This window comes from Trachemys scripta, chromosome 23 (assembly GCF_013100865.1).
Source record: "Trachemys scripta elegans isolate TJP31775 chromosome 23, CAS_Tse_1.0, whole genome shotgun sequence".
NCBI lineage: Eukaryota > Metazoa > Chordata > Testudines > Emydidae > Trachemys > Trachemys scripta.
The window spans coordinates 7,746,612-7,766,182 of record NC_048320.1 but is presented as its reverse complement, the minus strand read 5'-3'; the positions used below and the strand labels follow the sequence as shown (position 1 = coordinate 7,766,182).

The 19,571-nt window shown below is 55.3% G+C and overlaps 1 protein-coding gene across 2 annotated transcripts in view; it reads right to left on the bottom strand.

Moving 5' to 3' along the window:
• KCNH6 (potassium voltage-gated channel subfamily H member 6) overlaps positions 1–17,628 on the bottom strand; it is a 97,324-nt gene extending 79,696 nt beyond the window's left edge. The window contains exons 1-2 of one of the 2 annotated variants that reach the window (XM_034756129.1): positions 17,250–17,628; positions 9,609–9,839 (exon numbers count right to left, since the gene is read on the bottom strand). In XM_034756129.1, the coding sequence (XP_034612020.1) occupies positions 9,609–9,839; positions 17,250–17,325 (307 nt within the window). In that variant the 5' untranslated portion in view covers positions 17,326–17,628. The remainder of the gene's footprint in view (positions 1–9,608; positions 9,840–17,249) is intronic. The other variant, XM_034756130.1, reaches the window with a different exon arrangement.
• Between the last annotated feature and the right edge of the window lie 1,943 nt (positions 17,629–19,571).

The window sequence follows — 19,571 nt, the reverse complement described above, 5'->3', positions numbered from 1 at the left end:
GACATCTCCACCAGGGTCTGCCAGATTCCACTCTCATGACCCCTGGATTCCCTCCCTCCAGCTTGCAGACCAAAGCCAGCAGCGCGGCATCTCTGCTCAGCACGGCCCCATGATGCGTTTCAGGAAGCCCAGCATGAGGGCTGCCTTGATAGAGGGGGATAGGTCTGGGCAGCGGCAGGGGGTTTGGGCCCCTCCAAGGTGCAAGAGGGAAAGCAAATGCCAGTCTGCAGCCAAGAGCATGAATGGTAGCAACAGCTGCTCCTTTTTGCATTAAAGCAAAGTGTCAGGCTGCCTCCAGCGTCTCCTTAGACTCTCCTGGTGGGGGCACATTAGAGCAGAGTTACTCCCCACGGTCCAGGAAGGGAAGAGCCCAGGAAACAACACGGCGTGAGCAGGGATGGATGGATGGGACTGTCACCCTTGGCAGCTCCCTCCCTGCCCGGGGAGCTGGCTGAAGCAAATGAGCTTGTAATTAACCTCCTGGCTCTCCTGCTCGGTCACTGTCAGTCATCTTGTAAGGAAATTAACTTTGGACGGATTGCTTGGCTTTGAACAGGGTGATTAGGGATGCTGAATCAGCCACGTCCCGGCTTCTGCTGCTTTCCACAGTGGCCCCTGGACCCAGTGCGGGGCAGATTGGGAAGGACCCGCCCCCCACATACGCACACTTATCCTTCTACCCCACCATGTGCTGCCTGTCAAAGGACAGACGGTAGCACTGGCCAGCTCACGTCTCTGGCTGCCGCATCCCCCCTCCACCCGAGTGGTCACAATAGCCAGCAACAGGTCTACATGAGCTCACTGGCTCCTGGGGGCAGAGATCCCTTTTAAAGCCCCATGCACAAATGAAACTCAGGTCTGAGGAAAGCCACTCAAGCCACCCTAGCCTCAAGAGCGGCGTGGACTCCCCCACCCCCACCCATCCCAGTAGGGCATCAACTCCAAAGCCCAATGACAATGGACTTGCCAACACCCCTCATTTATTTCCCTGCTGACCCATTCAGTTACCCTCTGCCATTCCATCTAGAGGAGCCTCTCCATTAACAGACACTAGAATCAGTATTGTAGTAGCATCCTAAATGCCCCAGTTCCGGGCCCCGTGGTGCTAGGGGCTGGACAGTCAGTGAGAGAGTCCTTGCCCTGAAGAATTTACACTCTAAATAGACAAGCAGAGGGAAAGGTGAAGTATCTTGTCCAGAGGCACCTGCAGGGTGGGGAAATAGTCCCATGGCTCCTGGACCAATGCCTTTACCCACTGGACCACACTGCCTCTCGAGCAGCAGAGCTTGTATCTGGTGTAGGCCTCTAGGTACCAGCAGTCAGGGATGCATGTAACCACTAGGATTCCACACCGCTTTGACCGTGGAAGGGCAGACCCGTTACAAGAGCCAAAGTGACAGATGCTAAAGTCAGCAACGTCAAGTCCTCCCAAAGCGAGAATGCAGAGGGAAGAGGTTACAAGCATTGTCTCTTCACATTGTCCCCTTGCCCTCCGATAGCACCTTTCACCTGAGGACATCAAAAGGTTTTGCCCAGCAACCAATCCTGAAGCACACCCTCCCCCCCCACCCTGTGATGCGATGAAGAGCAGCAGGAGGAGGAAATTGTGACACAGCAGGTCAGGGGTGAAGCTGGGAAGAGAACCCTTGTCTACACAGGGACACTCAGGAACATGAATCCAAATTAACTAAAGGTGTGAATTTAACTCCAAATGTGAGCATCCACACCTGGGTTTAATGTAGTTTAACTAATCCACTTTAAATTCATACCTTTCGTTAATTCGGATTAACGTTCAAGTGTCCCACGTAGACAAGCCCCTTGTCTAACCAACGTGCCCTTCCCGATGTTCTCTGCCTCACTCAATGATGTTGAAAGTGATGGAAAAGTAGCCCCTTATCTGCTGACTTTAGGGACTGAAATAAGGGGCTAGTGCTTTTTACTCCCATCAGCCCTGCGGAGTCAGCATAGTGAGAATGGGAGTTGGGGTTTATTCTCTCTAGCACAACACAATTGCTTATTAAGTCCCAATCAGCGACACCATTGCAAATGCCTTGGAATCCATCGAGGGTATCGCTGAAGACAGCGGAGTCGGCACTGCTGTGACCGAGAGCGTAAAACGGTCCGCGGGAAGGGAAGAACCCAGTTTGACTCTCAGATCCCAGGCAGATTGGGCAGGGCTGGCAGCTAGAAAACATTTTAACCTGTAACTGGGCAGGTTTGATCTGGCCAAAAGGCAGGTAAGTAGGAGGCCCTGCTATTTTTGCTGTGCAGAGCAGACCCGCACTTTTAAGAACTCATGGTCCACCGACTTACAAAGATGGTGCCACCTATGAGAACTCGGTAAACAGTTGAGAAGGGTGTCAACAGGTAGAGGTCCCAGTGGAATGGGAACAATGGCTTGGTCAGCAGTTCCTGCAACAGCTGCCAAGATCAGTCACCATCCTGCAGTGGTAGAGCCCGGAATAGGGAGTCATGGGAAGGGTCCAGAGGGGAGAGGAATTTGGTGGGCCTGCCTTCCCATGTTCTTGGCAGGGGAAGCAACCAGCCCTCAAGCCCTTAGCCGGAGAACCGCTCCAGGATGAAGAGCCCTGCTTTTCAGAGCACCGGGGAGCAGGTGAGGTGGCTTTTCTTGCCACACCCATCCTAATCAGCTCCCCTCTTGCAGCACAGTCTGGAGCCAGCTGTAAGGAGTGCAAGCGGGAGGAAGCAGAGCTTGGGACAAGGGATCATTTTTGTCTGTATAGAGGATGCAATGCAAGACTACGTGGCAGGAGGCGTTACTGAGCGTCGGAGATAGAAGCAACAGACTTGGATGAGAAGTTCTGACTTCTCGGTCACAAAGCCCACGTGTGGATCTGAATTCACCAAGTCAGGGACGGTGGGGCGCAGGGGTGCCGTTTGGACCAGCCCCTGCTTTCCTCTGATGCAGCCTGTGTTAGGAGGGGGATCTCTCACCCTTTCAGGAAGTTGCATCGAGTGAACCAACAGAGCTGGGAAAGACCTATTAGATTACATGTCCCTGAGATGACTAAGCAACCAGCCTCCTGTCCATGGCATCCTTCCTCTGATGGGCCATTACCCTCTGAGCCACCTCGTCCAAGGGACATCTGAGTCACACACATGTATGTGTCAACGTGCACATACACACACATGTGCGCACACAAATATTTATTGCTGCTGGACCCAGTGCAAGTGCCACACCCCTCCCTCGCAGTTCTGATGCTCAGTGCTGTTTCCTTGGGGGGTAAATGCCAGCAAGCGGCATAGCCCCTAGCAGTGGCTTCTTTCTAGTCAAAGGAGCGGACATGTCTCCACTAGGTATAATTGTCTCTCTGGCAGGCCGTAAAAAGCAACGCAACAAGCAGGGGAACTGCCGGGCCGGCTGCACTGCAGTCAGAAACGGCAGAGCCTGGAGATTGGTGGCGACGTTATAAAAAAAATTAAAAAAAAAAAAAAAGAGGATCATCAGGTTTGGAGCCTCCGCTGTGTAATTAAGCGGCAGGTCCCTCGCACGCAGGCCCCTTTCTTTGCCGATAAGCCCCATCTATAATGGGCTGAATGCTCACAGGCGGAGCGCTGTGGGGAGACAATGCTCCCCTTGAAAAGCCTAGTGCCGCGGGGCAGGGTTTTAAAAATAGACATGAACGGCTTTCTTCAAGGCATTAAAAAAAAAAGCGGCAGCCGCTCTTCCAGGTTAAGTGCTGAACTGGTTGAGCTTCTCCTGTGGCCAGCAGAACACGGCACAGGGGAGAGGGGGGAGGTTAAGGGAGGCTCAGGGCACCCTGGGGCAGGGAAAACCACTGGGGAGAATTTCCAACATTCTTGTTGTACACCGGGGAGCCCTGCTCACGGACCGCAGCCCCGCGGTGTTAGGTGCTGTACAAACCCTGCCCGAAAAGGCTAAGCTCTTTGGGGAACAAACTAAACGCTCCCGTTTAGGCACTGGAATCAGGGCCAGATTTCCCCCTCCCCAAGACTTCTCCAGTTGGATGCTGAGCTCCTGGGAGAACATGGTCTCCGATGGGGGGTGCTGGGCACTTGAAAATCCGGCCCTCTTCGCTTCTAGCTCGCAGGGCCCATGCAGGTGGTTGCTGAAGACCCATCTCTTCTGAGGCCTGGTCTATACTACCCGCCTGAATCGGCGGGTAGAAATCGACCTCTCGGGGATCGATTTATCGCGTCCCGTTGGGACGCGACAATCGATCCCCGAATCGGCGCTCTAACTCCACCAGCGGAGGTGGTAGTAAGTGCCGCCGACAAAAAGCGGCAGAAGTCGATTTTGCCGCCGTCCTCACAACGGGGTAAGTCGGCTGTAATACGTCGAATTCAGCTACGCTATTCACGTAGCTGAATTTGCGTATCTTAAATCGACTCCCCGCTGTAGTGTAGATGTACCCTGAGAGCGCTTTGGTGGTGCCTCTGAAGTGAGTCAGCACAGAGGGTTCCCAGCCACTTCCTAGTGGACGGCGTCCCTATTCCCCAGAACCAGCCGGACTGACCCAAGCCAAGGGGCCGGTTAGTGCAACTCAGCAGATGCCACAAGGACTGAACAGCCCATGGAGGTGGAGCTGAGGGTCAGCCTGATAACACAGCACAGAATAGGGGGGAGCTTGTCTGGGGGGCACCATTCACCAGGGCTGTCAATCCAGCACCTTCCCCCAGTATAAAGCACAGGCGGGAGGGGCATGCTGGGACCCATGAACATCAGGGGCCAGAGTTTCAGTGCTGGACTCTTTGAGACCCCCCCGCCCCCGCACTTAACTGGGAATGCAAATCTGACTGCCTGGACATTCGAGCAGCCAGCTGTGCCTACAGAAACAGGGTCAGGTCTCCCTTCCAACTCAAGCCCTGTGGCCCAGCCAATGCAGTGGCTCGGCTGGCCATCCTGCACCAGTCCAGCCTCGCCCGTGTATCTGGGCTGCCTGCAGTCGGAACGTCACCATAGCTGTGGTTTGTCAGTTTAATCGTCACCCCAGGATTCTCTCCCGTCCCGGCGGTTGCAACAATCAGTCTCTGAGCAGGGCTGGCGGAGTCGCCTTTCCCTCTTTAAGGAGCCCTGGCAAATACCGAAGGCAGCAGGAAAAAAAAAATCTCTATCTGCAGCCTCTGAGCAACTCCTGCCCCCCATCCTGTAACGTCAGCGCTCTGGCTCTCCTCCTGCCGCCCCTAGATCACACTGCGCTTGCACAGGTTGTCCCCCCTAGGGAGGCACATTGCCTGTCTAGCAGAGATGCTGAAGGAGCTCTGCACTTGGCAGGATCAGGCCCTTAAGACACACCCATGCTTGGCTCCTCATAGGCAGAATGCACTGTCTCTAATGTGAAGACCTCCCCACCCCCCTATGACAGAAGGACACAGTAGACCCTTCTGAGAAGACAAGTCCCCTGTGCCCTGGCTCTTAAAGGGAAAGTGCAGGGCGATACAGACGCTACCCTGGTCACTACAGCTGCTTAGCGAGAGGGGCAAATCACCAAACCCCAGATTTTAAAGTTGCTCCACTAGAATAAAAGCAATTAACCACCCTGCAAGAAAGACTCTGATGAGGTCTTTGTTACTGATGCGTGCGGCCAGTCATTTGTAATGGGAGGACTCCAGGAATGCAGGGGGAGCAGAAGCCAAAGCTGCAGGAAGGGAAGTGTTATTTTCCCTCAATAGGAGCGTGGTGAAAGTCACCCTCATTGAAACGGGGACAGCATTCACTGAGTCCTAATCTGGGCCATCAGCCTCCTGGCGCATAGCAGCTCTCTCAGCACCACGCCGGGTCACCCAGGCAGTGAAACAGGGACAGGTGAGATGAGAGGTGCTGTGGACAACAGATGGGGCACTGGGCTGGCAGGCAGGACACCTGGGTCCTAGTCTAGGTATCTAAAGCACTTATACATGTCCCCCTCACTTCTGTCTTTAAGGCATTTATCTTCACACACTCCGGGGAGGCAGGGTAGTGCAATTATCCCCATTTTACAGATGGGAAACTGAGGCACAGAGGCAGAATGTCTTGCCCAATGTCACACAGGTCAATGCCCTTCCTGTCTATTCTGAGCTTCCCCTGCTGCATGACTTTAGGCAAGTCACTTAAGGTCTGTTTTCCTCTCTTTCCCCCCTCCACATCCTTCATCTGGCTAGTCTATTTAAGTTGTAAGGTCTTCAGGTAGGGTGACCAGATGTCCTGATTTTATAGGGACAGTCCCAATTTTTGGATCTTTTTCTTATATAGGCTCCTATTACCCCCACCCCCATCCCGATTTTTCACATTTGCAGTCTGGTGAGGTCACACGATCTTCAGGGCAGAGACTGTCTCTGGCCTGGTGTTCATACCTAGAACACTATTCCCACCCCCACATCTCCATTGGGGTTTCAAGGATAAAACACTAATAAGGTGCCTCGGGCTGTTTACAAAACAATATTTGCATATCTAGCGAGTACCTAATGTTCTAAGCCGTCTCCCAGGGGAGCACCTATTGGCTGCCGTTGGGGCTCCATATGCTTCCTGTTTGCAGCATCAAGCCCTCAATGTTTAACTAACTCCCCGCAGCATTAGAATTAATCACCGGCATTTCCCAGCAAAGCTTCATTTTCATCTTAATGTAATTCCATCTGCGCCCACACTAGCCACCTTCTGCTGGAGGGAAGCAGAACTTGGATCCCGCCAGCAGAACACCGCCTGGGTACGGCGGGACCGCGCTGGCCAAGGGGAAGCAGAGCCTTGAATTAACAGTCGAGTTTCTGCTCGGTCGGCGCTTGCAGGGCTCGATCCAAAGCCCGCAGACGTCAGTGGGTGTCTGCCCATTGATTTCCAGGGGCTTTGCGTCAGGAGGAAGTTCAAATGGTATCACATTCTCCTGCTTACGTAACACACACACCTGCTGGGTGGGGTGTTCTGGCCCATCTGGTGGCACCGAGACCACTTAGCGAGAGAGAAAATGAATCCGCTCTACTGCCTTAGTTAACAGCCAGTTGGATTTCAGCTCATGCAGTAGATGCTCATGCACTAAGCTCTAGAGGCCGCAGGTTTGATCCTGCCTGCTGACAACCAGGGTCTGTTGGCGTTACACTTATACCCTAACCAATCAGATTACAGGGCAGAGCCATGGCCCATCCTGTAATGTGCATCGAAAGTCTTGTTTTTGCTTTAACAAGCCCCCCACCCCCAAAGCTGCTTGGGTGGAAGGAGGAAGCCTTGTTTGCCACAGCTGGCAGCAGAAGACTGGCAGTGCAGCAAATCCAAGCCCCATCTGCCCCACCAGCAGCAGCGGCCTCAGAGTTGCCATTCCAGCGGCAGTAGGATACAGTCAGAGCCCTCCTGACCCCAAGGAGCCCAACTTTGGGCACTGCACCCATGGGTGTATTCTAAGGGAGGAAGGATGGTGCGAGTCTATGACCCAGCCTATGACCTCGGTATCGCTGTGCCTGTGGACGAGCAGACGTCCCCTCAGCGCACGCCCTCGAGGCGGTTGCATGGTGTAGCAGACGCCTCTCGTCTAGGGCTGACAACCGCTCTGGCCCTGTAGCGGGCTCCTTCTTGGGACTCGGCCACCTGGCCAGGTCGCTTTTAGCCCCACCCCTTCTGGGGTAACAAAGTCCGACCCACAAGAGTCCAGTGTCCTTTACCTCAGGTTTCAGCCCCTGCCGCTGGGCCCCATGGGCCTTCAACCCTCAGGGCTTCAAAGGTTCTTATCCCCTTCTGTCAGGGGGCTTTGCACCACCTTCCCCCTGGGCTGGTGGGGTAACCCCATCCCTCCCTCTCCTCTGGGTTCCAGCCCAGAGACCCCATAGTGAGCAGGCAAGGTCTGTCTAGTCAGAGCCACCCCTGCAACCACCCTGGGCTTCTTCCTCCCTCAGCCTGTCAGCTGGCCTTTCCCAGAGCCCCTTCCTGGACCTACTGCGTACTTGCATTCTCCTCAGGTGCCAGGATGTCTCGGCCTTCTCAGGCCCCACGGCCTCGCTAGGTTCTCTCAGAGCTGGATTTGCAGGGCTCTCCCCTGGAGTCCTCCAACAAGTCCCCAATGAGAATACAGACTTCAGCCACTTCTGGCCTCCTTAGGCTTAAGCTTTTATCCCTCTCAGGCGCCCCTTTGTGTCCCTCCTCACCCAAACACCTCCCTGGGCTGCCTCTTTGGAGGTCTAAACGCTGCCAGAACAAGCCACGAGCTTAGTAGCTTTACCCCATTTCCTGGCCCCCTAGAGAGAAAGTTCTCTATTCTAGATACCATGCATCCTCATCAACTGTCTGCTACCCAGAGAGGAACTGAGCATTCCCTACTCCAGGGTGGGCCTCCTCTTTTTGTACTAACCACTTGGCTCCTCCCCCAGCTAGGACTCATCTTTAATTGGGCCTGGCCCAACCACCAGGTGCCACTGCTAATTAAGCTCCCCAGCTCCCCTTAACCCTTTCAGAGCCAGGGTGAGGCATATACCCCATCACAGCGCCTCAGCCCCCCGCCCCCAGGAACATGGCAATAATTGCTCTACCCTGCCTCCTGGAGGGTTATGAGTTTCTGCTCAGCCGTGACTGTGCGGTGCTCAGATACTATGGGATGGGGTCCAGACAAGTACCTAAGGGAGATAGGTTGGGAAGTTTGAGGGCTGGACTTTGAGGTTTGAATCATTGGCGAAAGGTTCTGGGTCAGGACCTGGGATCTCAAGCACGAGGGAAGTTCAATCCAGAAGACTGATCAAGACCTTCTGTCGCTTTAGAAATAGACAACACTTCAGGGGACCTTTCCACAGCCCAGACTGAAGTGGGGCAGCCAGACTAAGGATCCCGTCCACAGACTCACTTGGGGAGGCCTCTTTAAAATGGGCCCATCGGGTCTGATCCTGCCACTTGTGCAGTATGGGTCTGATCCTGCCGGAGGGGGAAATGCTCCACATTGGAATGGTGACACGCGCTTTGCATCGACGTAAATAACACCACAAGGCGCCGGAGGACCAGGCCCATTGGATTTGCTTGTGTTTGCTGGATGCTCAGAATGGGTGTAACCTGCCCTCCCCTGCAAACTTGGGCTGCGCTCAGATCCGTGCATCTGCACTGAAACCCAAGCTGCCATGAAGGCAGAACTGGGGCTGGCTGGTTACAAGGTGTCACTTTTGGAGAAAGCAGAAGACAGGGCCCTTATCGCAATGAACGGGAAAAATCAAGACTGAGCAAAGGAGCCCCATAAGGATGTTCTCTGTGCTCCCCATGACAGTGGCTGTCGCCTCCCCCCCATACTGCTCCCCTTCGCCACCCCCAGTCCTGAGATCTGTAGGCAGTTCTGTCGTGTTTTCAGTCCAGTTCAAGGCCAGATCCTGTGCGGCCTGCTCCCCTTGACACCCCGTTGGTGAGGGCAGAAGGTAGCCCTCCACATTTTAAGCCTCTCAAGGCCGGGTCCTGGGGGCTGATTCTGCTCTTGTTCACCCTGGGGTAAATCAGGAGTAGCTTAGGGGAAATCCGTAGAAGTACATCAGTAGGAAAGGAGAATCAGGCTCGTCTGTACAGAGGGAGACCAGTCCATAGTGCTGTATAAATAGCAATCATCTCCCACTAGCAAAGAACTCCTAGGATGGCTACCCCTGTGTGCATCCCCCACCTAGCTACCCATGTTGCTATTTCAATGAGGGGCTCTTACTGTCTTTCCTGTAGTAGAGGATCTCTAGCTTGCACTCCTCGGATCCCAGCAAGGCCTGCGTCAGCTGCGCGATGGAGTTTTTGGTGGTCTCAGGCCCGGTGAGGAAGTCGCAGGTGCAGGGGCGCTGCATGACCTCCACCCGGGAGTAGCCGAACATCTCACAGAAGCCATCGTTGCAGTAGATGATGGCGCAATTCTCCATCTGGGCGTTGGCGATGAGGAACTTGCGGTCTGCAAAGACGCATGGGAAGCAAAGGGTTAAAATAAAGGTGACTGCTCCCAAGTGAACTTCCTAGCGGAGGATGTGCGGGTGGGAGTGACAGGAGGTTCTCCACCTGCAGAGCTGGGTGCAAAGATTTGCCAGGGCACCGTCCTTGTAGTCTTCATGCAAATAGGGTGTCTGAGGGCAAGATGCTTAGAGAGGCAGCCTGGGGCAGTGGCCAAATCACAGAATTACTCAGAAAAGGTGAGTTCTGATCCTGCCTCCACCAGTGACCTCTGATAAGTCAGTTCCTGCTCTTGCCTCACCGGTTTAGATTGTAAGCTCCTTGGGGCAGAGACCGTCTCTCCCTACTTGTTTGTATAGTGCCTAGTACTGTGGGACCCTGATCTCAGCTGGTGCCTATGGGTGCTACTGGAATATAAACCATTGGGTTTCCCCAGCACCACGTGGGATGTTTCCTTAGCTGGAACAGGGCTTCAAGGGGCTTTTTAAAACCATCTCCCATCTGGGGGATGTCAAAGCACTTGACAGATATTAAACATGGCAGAATCCCTATGTATATGATCTCCATTTTATAGAAGGGGAAACTGAGGCACTGACAGGCCCGGTGACTTGCCCAGTGTAGCAGCAGCAGGACTGGGACTAGAAGCCAAAGCAGCCTGACTCCCAGTCCGCTGGGCCACTGCCACCACTAGCAATATCCCAAACCGCCTCCTGCTTTCGCTGTATTTCCCTCCCCATCACTGCAGACGAGCGAGACAGCTGTGAGTAAAGGGGCGCTGTGACGGGATGCGCCAGCCCTGTGACAGGCGCTTTCGCCTTTCCTTGCTGGTGCAGACAGTGAGACGCAATTCTGGAGCTAGGGAGCCTGGTCTACCCCGGTGTCCCTGCCAAGTGGTGTTTGTGTGCATGGGAAAAGTGGCTTTTGTTTCTACCACGGCTGCTGTACGTGGGCACCGTTCTACTGAGCCGGGGGAGCTGCGCGCCATTACACCACATGAGGATCTAACGCTGAGACAGTAGAGATGAGACAAACCCTCAGGTTCTCTATTCATTAACATATTATTTATTGAATAGTGCCTAGAGGCCCCAGCCGGGATCAGGGCCCCAGTGCAAGGTGCTGTACAAATATATAGTAAGAGGTTGTCCCAGCTTTTACAGTCCAAATGAACAAGACAAAGTATGGGAGGGGAAACTGGTGCCTGGAGGGGTGACGTAATTTGCTCAAGGTCATACAGCAGGTCAGTGGCATAGCTGGGCGCGGACTGCCAGCTAAGGCCCTCACCACTAGACCACACTGTCTCCTAGGATTATTGCCTACAGCCCATTGTCTGGCATGTTGCCCACTTTACACGTCCTATATGATGTTCAGTCTAAGGAGATTTCGGTGGAAAAGCAGCAGGTGCTTCCTGGCTGTGAGATCGGCTCGCCCGTGGGATTGTTTCCCGGGGGGAGCAGCAGCAGCCCCATCAGCTGTGACCTTTGAAGCTAGACGGGACCAAACGCAAGCACACGTACAACAGGGAATAATCTGGCATTTGCCGGGGGAAGGACTAAATGAGCTGATGGGTCTTTACCATCCTCAGTCCGATTCTCCCGACGCTGGTGTAACTCAGGAGTGTCTCTTTGAAGCCAATGTGTACAACGGGCATAAGTGAGTCAATAATTCATTGATACATTTCCCTTCTCTCAATGTCATCCCTTTGCTCTTTTTTTCCCTTCCATGACCTTCATAGCACCCTCTGTAATCCCTCCTCCTCCTCGGGGATCTACCCTGCACACACCGGTGGGTGGCTAGTTCAACCCCTCCCACCCCACCTTACAGCGATCACCTCTCCCCGCCCGATTTGCTCTTTTCAAAGTTTGCCCAAGCGCAGCACTGCCTCTTGGCTAGTTTGTGGGCCAGATTATCCATCTGGGGGGGCCCAGCTGGGCCAAGGTGACTCACGCACTGAGGTTGCTGCAGGCTCGGTGAAGGTAACTGCACTGCGTACGCCTGTTAACTTCCCTCTGAAGGGGTATGAACGAGGTGTGCAGCCAGATGTGGGCAGCGGAAGCATGTGCCTGTGCTGAGTAACTGGAGCAGGGAATTGAGAAACAGAATCCTAGAAGTGTAGGACTGGAAGGGACCTCGATAGGCCATCTAGCCCCGTCCCCGGCAGTGAGGCAGGACTCAGTATTAGCTAGACCAGGGATCGGCAACCTTTGGCACACGGCCCATCAGGGAAATCTGCTGGCAGGCCAGGACGGTTTGTTTACCTACAGCCTCCCTGGGTTCGACCGATCACAGCTCCCACTGGCTGCGGTTCGTCGTTCCAGGCCAATGGGGACTCCGGGAAGCGGAGTGGGCCGAGGGATCTGCTGGCCGTCGCTTCCTGCAGCCCCCATTGGCCTGGGACAGCAAACCGCAGCCAATGGGACCTGCGATTGGCCGAACCTGCGGATGCCAGGTTTGGGGGGGAGGGATAGCTCAGTGGTTTGAGCATTGGCCTGCTAAACCCAGGGTTGTGAGTTCAATCCTTGAGGGGGCCAGTTGGGAATCTGGGGCAAAATCAGTACTTGGTCCTGCTAGTGAAGGCAGGGGGCCGGACTCGATGACCTTTCAAGGTCCCTTCCAGTTCTAGGAGATGAGATGGGATGGGATGGGATGGGATGCTGCAGGTAAACAAACCATCCCAGCCCGCCAGCAGATTTCCCTGACAGGCCGCGTGCCAAAGGCTGCCGATCCCTGAGCTAGACCAGAGGTTTTCAAACTTTTTTCCTGGTGACCCAGATGAAGAAAACTGTTGATGCCCATGACCCAGCGGAGCTGGGGAGGAGGGGTTTGGGATATAGGAGGGGCTCAGGGTTGGGGCAGAGGGTTGAGGTGCGGGGGTGAGGGCTGTGGGGTGGGGCCGGGAATGAGAGGTTCAGGGTGGGGGAGGGGGTTCTGGGCTGAGGCAGGGGGTTGGTGTGCAGAAGGGGGTCAGGGTTCTGGGCTGGCAGTGCAGGCTCCAGGGTTGGGCTGGGGAAGCGGGGTTTGGGGTGCAGGAAGGGGCTCTGGGTTTGCGTGGGCTCAGGGCTGGGGCAAGGGCTTACTTCAGGCGGCTCACGGTCAGCAGCGCAACAGGGGTGCAGAGGCAGGCTTCCTGCCTGTCCTGGCACCGTGGACTGCGCTGCACCCCAGAAGTGGCCAGCGGCACATCCAGCTCCTAGGCGGATGCGCGCAAGTGGCTCCATGCAGCTTTCGCCCGCAGGCACCCCAGCTCCCATTGGCCAGAAACTGGCCAATGGGAGTCTGGAGCCAGTGCTCAGGGCGGGGGCAGTGCACACAGTCCCATGGCCCCCAGCCTAGGAGCCGGACCTGCTGCTGGCCACTTCCGGGGTGCAGCGCGGTGTCAGAACAGGTAGGGACTAGCCTGCCTTAGCCAGACAGCACTACCAACAGGACTTTTAACGGCCCGGTCAGCGGTTAGCTGCCACTACCCAATGCCTTACATTCCACAACCCAGTACTGGGTCACAACCCGCAGTTTGAAAACCATTGAGCTCGGCTGCCCCTGACCAGTGTTTGTCTAACCTCTCCTTAAAAACCTCCAACGATGGAGATTCCACAAGGTCCCTAGGCAATTCGTTCCACAGCTCAACTACCCAGACATCCGGACAACAGACATGGACGTCGTGGGCTCGGGGAAGCCTTTGGATGACTCCACAGAAGGCAGCGGGGAAGGGAAGGGGTTGGCCTGCTCCATCAATGAAGGTTCCTCTGCCTGTTGCCGTTGCTTTAGCTCTCTTGGGAGGCTGTCCTGTAAAGCTGAGGCCGATGATATGAGGGGATTAGAGCACGTATCTCATCTCCTGTCCTTAATGTAATCTAGCAACATAGAGGCCACGGCTGCTCAGACCGGCAGCGAGCGGGAAGTTCATGGCCACATTCAGCTCCTGATTCCGCCCCACTGAAATCAGTGGGGACCTAGGGGCCGGGGTGTACCCAAGTGGGATGTGCCCTTAGCAGGTGTGTGAGAACATGGCTCTCCCGAACGTCGGCGTCTCTTTTGGCTGGAGCCGAAGCCAGTTCTTAAACACGGAGGGCGCATTTGGGGGCTAGCTATTAATCTCGCTGATTACACAGGAGTGGCATCTGCAATGTGTTGATTCCAGTTCTGCTGTTTGCCTGCTTTCCCACCTGACCTGGGGAATGTGCATTGGCAAAGGGCCACGCTCACTACGGAGCTGGAGAAGCCTCCTGCAATCCGCAATGGACCCACAAGCAACTCCTGGGCCCCTATTTGCAGTCCTGTCATGGCAGAGAGCTGGAGAAGAGCCGTTCTCACTTCCCTGGTGCCTTTCAGCAGAGGAGGAGAAAGCGCCTTGCAAACATTCCCGAATGGCGCTCCAGCACCTGCAGTGAGCTGGTGAAGTGTCACCATTGTTACCCATTTGAAAGCTGGCTAAACTGAGGAGAAGTGGCATGAATAAGTGAGTGCGCAGCAATGCCAGACACAGAACCCAGGATCCAGGTGGAGTTCCCTGCTCAACTCACTAAATGACTCTGACCCCACTGGCAGATGGATCTAGACGCTTACTCAGTGGATGCCATCACTCCGTATCGCCCAGTGCGCCGGCCTGCCACTCTCTGGCACCGGGAGAGGATTAGTTTCAGTGAGTCGGGGCTTAGAGCAGAGCTTGGGAGGGGAGTGGGCAGCCAGGTGGGTGGGCAGAGGGAAAAGAGGCTGTTGATTTTAACTAGGCAGCGCAACTCTGCTTACAGGGAAATGGAATTAAACTCCTGGATTGTTTCATTGAGTCAGTCAGGCAAATACAAGCCGGATCAGAGGGGCACGCAACTGGCCTTCACTAAAGGAGAATCTGGTACAGTGTGTGTGTGTAGGAGGGCAGAATCCATGGAGGAGACCTCAGCTAGGGAGAAGAGGGGGGATGTTATTAGCTGGTAGCTTTCAGGCCTGCTCCTGCTCTCACTCACCCCAGCGGTTATCGGGGCAGCTGGTGTCAAACTGGGATGCGTGAGCAGTAACCCGCATGGGTTACAGGTTAAACCACATGCCCAAGGCGTCGCAGAGCGAGGCATTAGCTGCCCAGCAGCTCCTGGCTCTCAGCCCCCTGCTCTGCTCAATCCATCACACTGGGCTACCTCAGGTTAGAATGAGATGAAATCCTGCCTCCAAAATGGGGATCGGGGATGGGCTCCTACAGCTGGAAGGAGCCGTGTGTGTGTATGCGAGAGAGCGAACGAGCAGGCCTTTATTTTTTGTGCAGCTGTCCCTTTAAGAGGTAGCCCCAGCTAAAGACTATGGGGCACTGTTTCAAAAGTGGCAGCAGGGAGGTTTACAGCAGCAGCAGCAAGTTATCAAGTTCAGGCCCGCCTGGCCGCGGCTTTGGCAGCTGGCAGAGGGCGAGGGAGGCTTGTCTGTTTGTTGATGAGCTAGTTCCCCAGCGCCCCCCTCCCCACCACTCGGCTGGCACGAGGGATGCAGCTTGCCAATTTAGATGGATAGACAAGGCAAGTTACATGAACTTCCCATTCACAGGATCACGTCCCTCCCCACAGGGGCCCTTCTCTTCTTTTGGCAACTACGGATCAATTGGGTAGGGAGGAAAGGCAGCAAGTTTGTCTCCCCAGCAAACTCTGCAATGGGAGACAGGCTGAATTATGCTGCTGGAGGGACCCAGAGGTCCTAATTCTCTGGCGCCTTGCAGCTGGTGAGCAAAGTGATCTCTGTATCTTCTGCTCTGGTAGCATTGGGCACCCACTGTGCACTCCCTTGGCATTGGGGTAAGTTACCCCACGGGGGTATCAGACCTCACACGTCTAAAAAAGACAGCTCCCCTTGCATCGGTTACCGCCAGGGAACTGCCCTCCCCCAAACGATGCCAAACGCTTTAGAAGCAGAGCTCTCCACTGTCCATTCATTGTGTTAGAGGTGAAAAAAATAAACCCACTAAAATTCATGTAAAGAGATTATTTCTAGCAACAGCAAATGGCAGCGTTTCGTCAGGGGAGGCTGCCTGGGAGCATCCTATAATTTAAGGCAAATGGCACCAGACAGCCCATTTTGCACTAAAATAAGCACTTCTACCTGGCCATTTTCTAGCTGAACATTCTGTCCCCTACATAAAAAAAGGTTTTATCCTCTCTCCCCCCCCCCCCCGAGTAGTTACATTTTAATCAGCTCCTGATCTCGGGTATGTTAGTAAATCCAAGGTTACTCTGTTGACTTCAGTGGAATTACTCCAGAGTTATGCTGGTGTAACTAAGACCAGAGTCCACCCCATTTTTACAGTCTTGGTTGATGGTATCTGGCCAGCAATATCTAATCTATCTATCCCCATACACCCCCGTCTACCTAATCAATCTATCTATCCCCACACACCCCAATATCTATCTATCCACATACTCCCCCAATATCTATCCATCCTCACACCCCCCTCTACCTAATCAATCTATCTATCCCCACACACACCCATCTACCTAATCAATCTATCTATTCCCATACACCCCCGTCTACCTAATCAATCTATCTATCCCCATACACCCCCAATATCTATCTATCTTCATACACACCCATCTACCTAATCAATCTATCTATCCCCACACACCCCTGTCTACCTAATCAATCTATCTCCCCATAATTCTATCTATCTATCTATCTATCTATCCCACATACCCCCTATTTAGCTATCAATCTAGCTATCCCCATACACTCTATCTATCTATCCCCATACACATCCATCTATCTAATCAATCTATCTCTATCCCCATACTTTCTCCCCATATAGTGTACCTACCTACCTATCTATCCCCATACACCCCCAATATCTATCTATCCATCCCATATACCCCCTATCAAGCTATCAATCTATCTATCCCCATACACACCCACTTATCTAATCAATATATCTCTACCCCTACTCTAACCCCATACACTCTACCTACCTATCTATCCCCATACACCTCCAATATCTATCTATCCCCATACACACCCACATATATAATCTATCTATCTATATCTATCCCCATACACTCTATCTATCCCCATACACACCCATCTATCTAATCAATCTATCTCTACCCCCATACACTCTATCTATCTATCTATCTATCTCCCCCACCCACACCATCTATCCCTCGATCTACCCGCCTCTCTCTGGGACTGGCGCACAGGTGCCTCGCTGTTCCCAGCCTGGCCATGGCTGGCTCTCCGCGAGTCTTTAACGCGGCTGACGACTCGGCAGGAAGTTTTGCAAGTCCCCCGAAATCCCCCCGCGGGGAAGGGAGCCCGCCTCTCCCCGGCAGCGGCTGCGGGCAGGGTGGGATGGAGCGGCCCTGGCCCCTGCCCGTGCCCGGGGAGCGCGGTGCCCGGGGAGCGCCGTGCCCGGCAGGGCAGGGCAGGGCAGGGGCCGGCCCGCGGCGGTACTCACTCTGCCCTTCGAATTTGCGGATGATGGTGTCCAGGTAGGTGTTCTGCGGGGCCACGTGGCCCCTCCGCACGGGCATGCTGGAGTCCGGCCCAGGCTGCCCACCGCCGGGGAGTTGCGCCCCGCTCTCCGCGGGAGCTGCCGGTCGCTCCTGGGCTTACCCCCGGGCCGCCCCGAGGGCTCGCTCCGGCGTCCCAGGGGAGCCCATGCTCCGCTAGCCTGCACCGGGGAAGCCCCTTCCCCGCCCTCTGCTCGGCTTCCCGGCCGGGTGGGCAATGCGCGTCCGGGCAGGGGCTGGGTTTCTCGGGGGGCGGAGGAAGAGGCCGGGGGGCGGGGAGGGGAAGGCCCCGGTGGGAAGAAGGAAATACAAGCCCCGGGGATTCTCGATGTGCTTAGTCACCGCGGCCCCGCCAGCGGAGCTGTCAGCAGCAACAGCTGTGAGCCTGACAGTCTCCAGCCGCCTGCCTCCCTCCCTGCCAGCCCGGCTCCGGGAGCCGGCCCGAGACGGAGCCCCGCCCGGAGCGGCTCTGCGGGGAGGCGGCAGCCGCCGGATGCTGCTGGGAAGCGCTGGGGGGGGGGGGGGGGGGCGCGGGGGGGGTCTCTCCCCCCCGCCCAGCCACCACCTTTCCCCGGCTGTTCCGGCGCCCCGGCCCCGGGGAGGTGCCCAGGAGGGCTGGGGCGCTGTCCGCCGGCCGTGGTGCTGAAGCGCCGCCCGGGGCTCGCCGCTAATCCGGGGGCGGAAGAAACCAGAGGGCGCCGGCCGAGGCGGGGGATGGGAGGAGGGAGCCCCGGATTGTCCAATTTGGGGGCTCCTGCCCTGTCCCCACTTTTTCCCTGCGCCCGCGAGGGGGCTGCAGGCTGAGCTGTGGGGGAATAAGCCATGTACAGCGCCGGATCCCCCCACCCCACTGTCCGCTACTCCCAGGGTCTCAATGGGACTGAGGGTCCCTTCTGAGCTCGCCCCCCAGCCCCCCTCCCATTTCTCTTCTCCCCCAGCACCTCTGCACCGTGCCCTGCGGCTGGGGGTCAGTGTCCCTCCCGCTCGGCGCCTCCTTCCCCATAGACAGTCATTGAGGGCGATCCTTTCCTTCGATGGCAGTAGCCCCCTAGGGCACCGATCAAGGAGCCCCGGTGCTAGTCCGGGGCTGCTTAAGCCGGAGGTTACAGGGCCAGAAGTCAGGGGGGTGGGTGGTGACCACCGCGCCCTTCCCCGATTGCTAAATGGGAGAGGGGCCTGGCTAGATGGGTCCCTGGAGGGCGGGTTGGATCCTGGCAGGGAAAAGGGGCCCCTGTATGGGAAAGATGGAAAACCGCTGTGCTAGCACCATCCAACTGTGACCCTCTTTACCTGCCCTCCCCCCATCACCACAGTCCCTGCTCCCCACCAGTGCTTTTCTAGGAGTGGGGAAGGGGCGGCTGGCTGGACATGGCACAGGGATGCTTTCCCTGCAGACCAGCCAGTCTCAGCACAGAAATATCCCCCCACCCCCAAGGATTTCCAAGTAACTCCAGGGCTCAGGGCTCCCAGGTCCCTGACTTAATCACTGATCTCCTTCACAATGACCTCCCCCGGCCTATGATCAGCCCCCCTCCTCCCATGAGCGGAGGACCATGGCCGTGTAGGGTATTTTGATTTTAATTATGCACAACTTTCCATGCATGAAATTGGTCGAAGAGGATTGCAGGCTGGTGTCTTGCAGGGGAGTTCCCATGAATATTCCAGCAGCACCTCACCCAGAGGGAAATACACAAAGCCCTTCTCTTGCCAGCCTCGGATGACAGCTCGTGATACAAAGCAGTGACCAGGGAGCGGGGCCTGCTCATTGTACCGTGGGAACCTGAGCCCGAGGAAAGGAAGGAGATTTCAAAGCCCTTTGCAGAGTGTGGCCGCTGCTTTCATCTGTGGCGCTCGTGAAATCTGACCTTCCCCCCGCAGAGAAAACTTGTTCCATTGTTGAAAACTCATTTTCTCCAGTCCAATTTCCATAGCCGTCTGGGTCATAATTCACTGTGATTTATTGAGGAGACATTCTTCTGTAGCACAGGGCTCCAGTTTCAGAGTCTGGGCAGAACTGGGGAGGCGGCTGGGAGTCAGGGCTTCTGGGGTCTGTTTTCTCACTGATGAGCTGAGACAATTTAGGGGAAAATTTCTCCGTGCCTCAGTTTCCCCATCTGTAAAATAGGGATAATACTCACCACGGTTTTCAAAGGCACTTTGAGATTCTTGGATGAAAGTTGCTGTATGACAAGACGAAGTATTATGATGTATTAATAGGATCCCTGGACAATAGAATGAAGACAGACTGAGTTTGTTGTTTCCCAGAT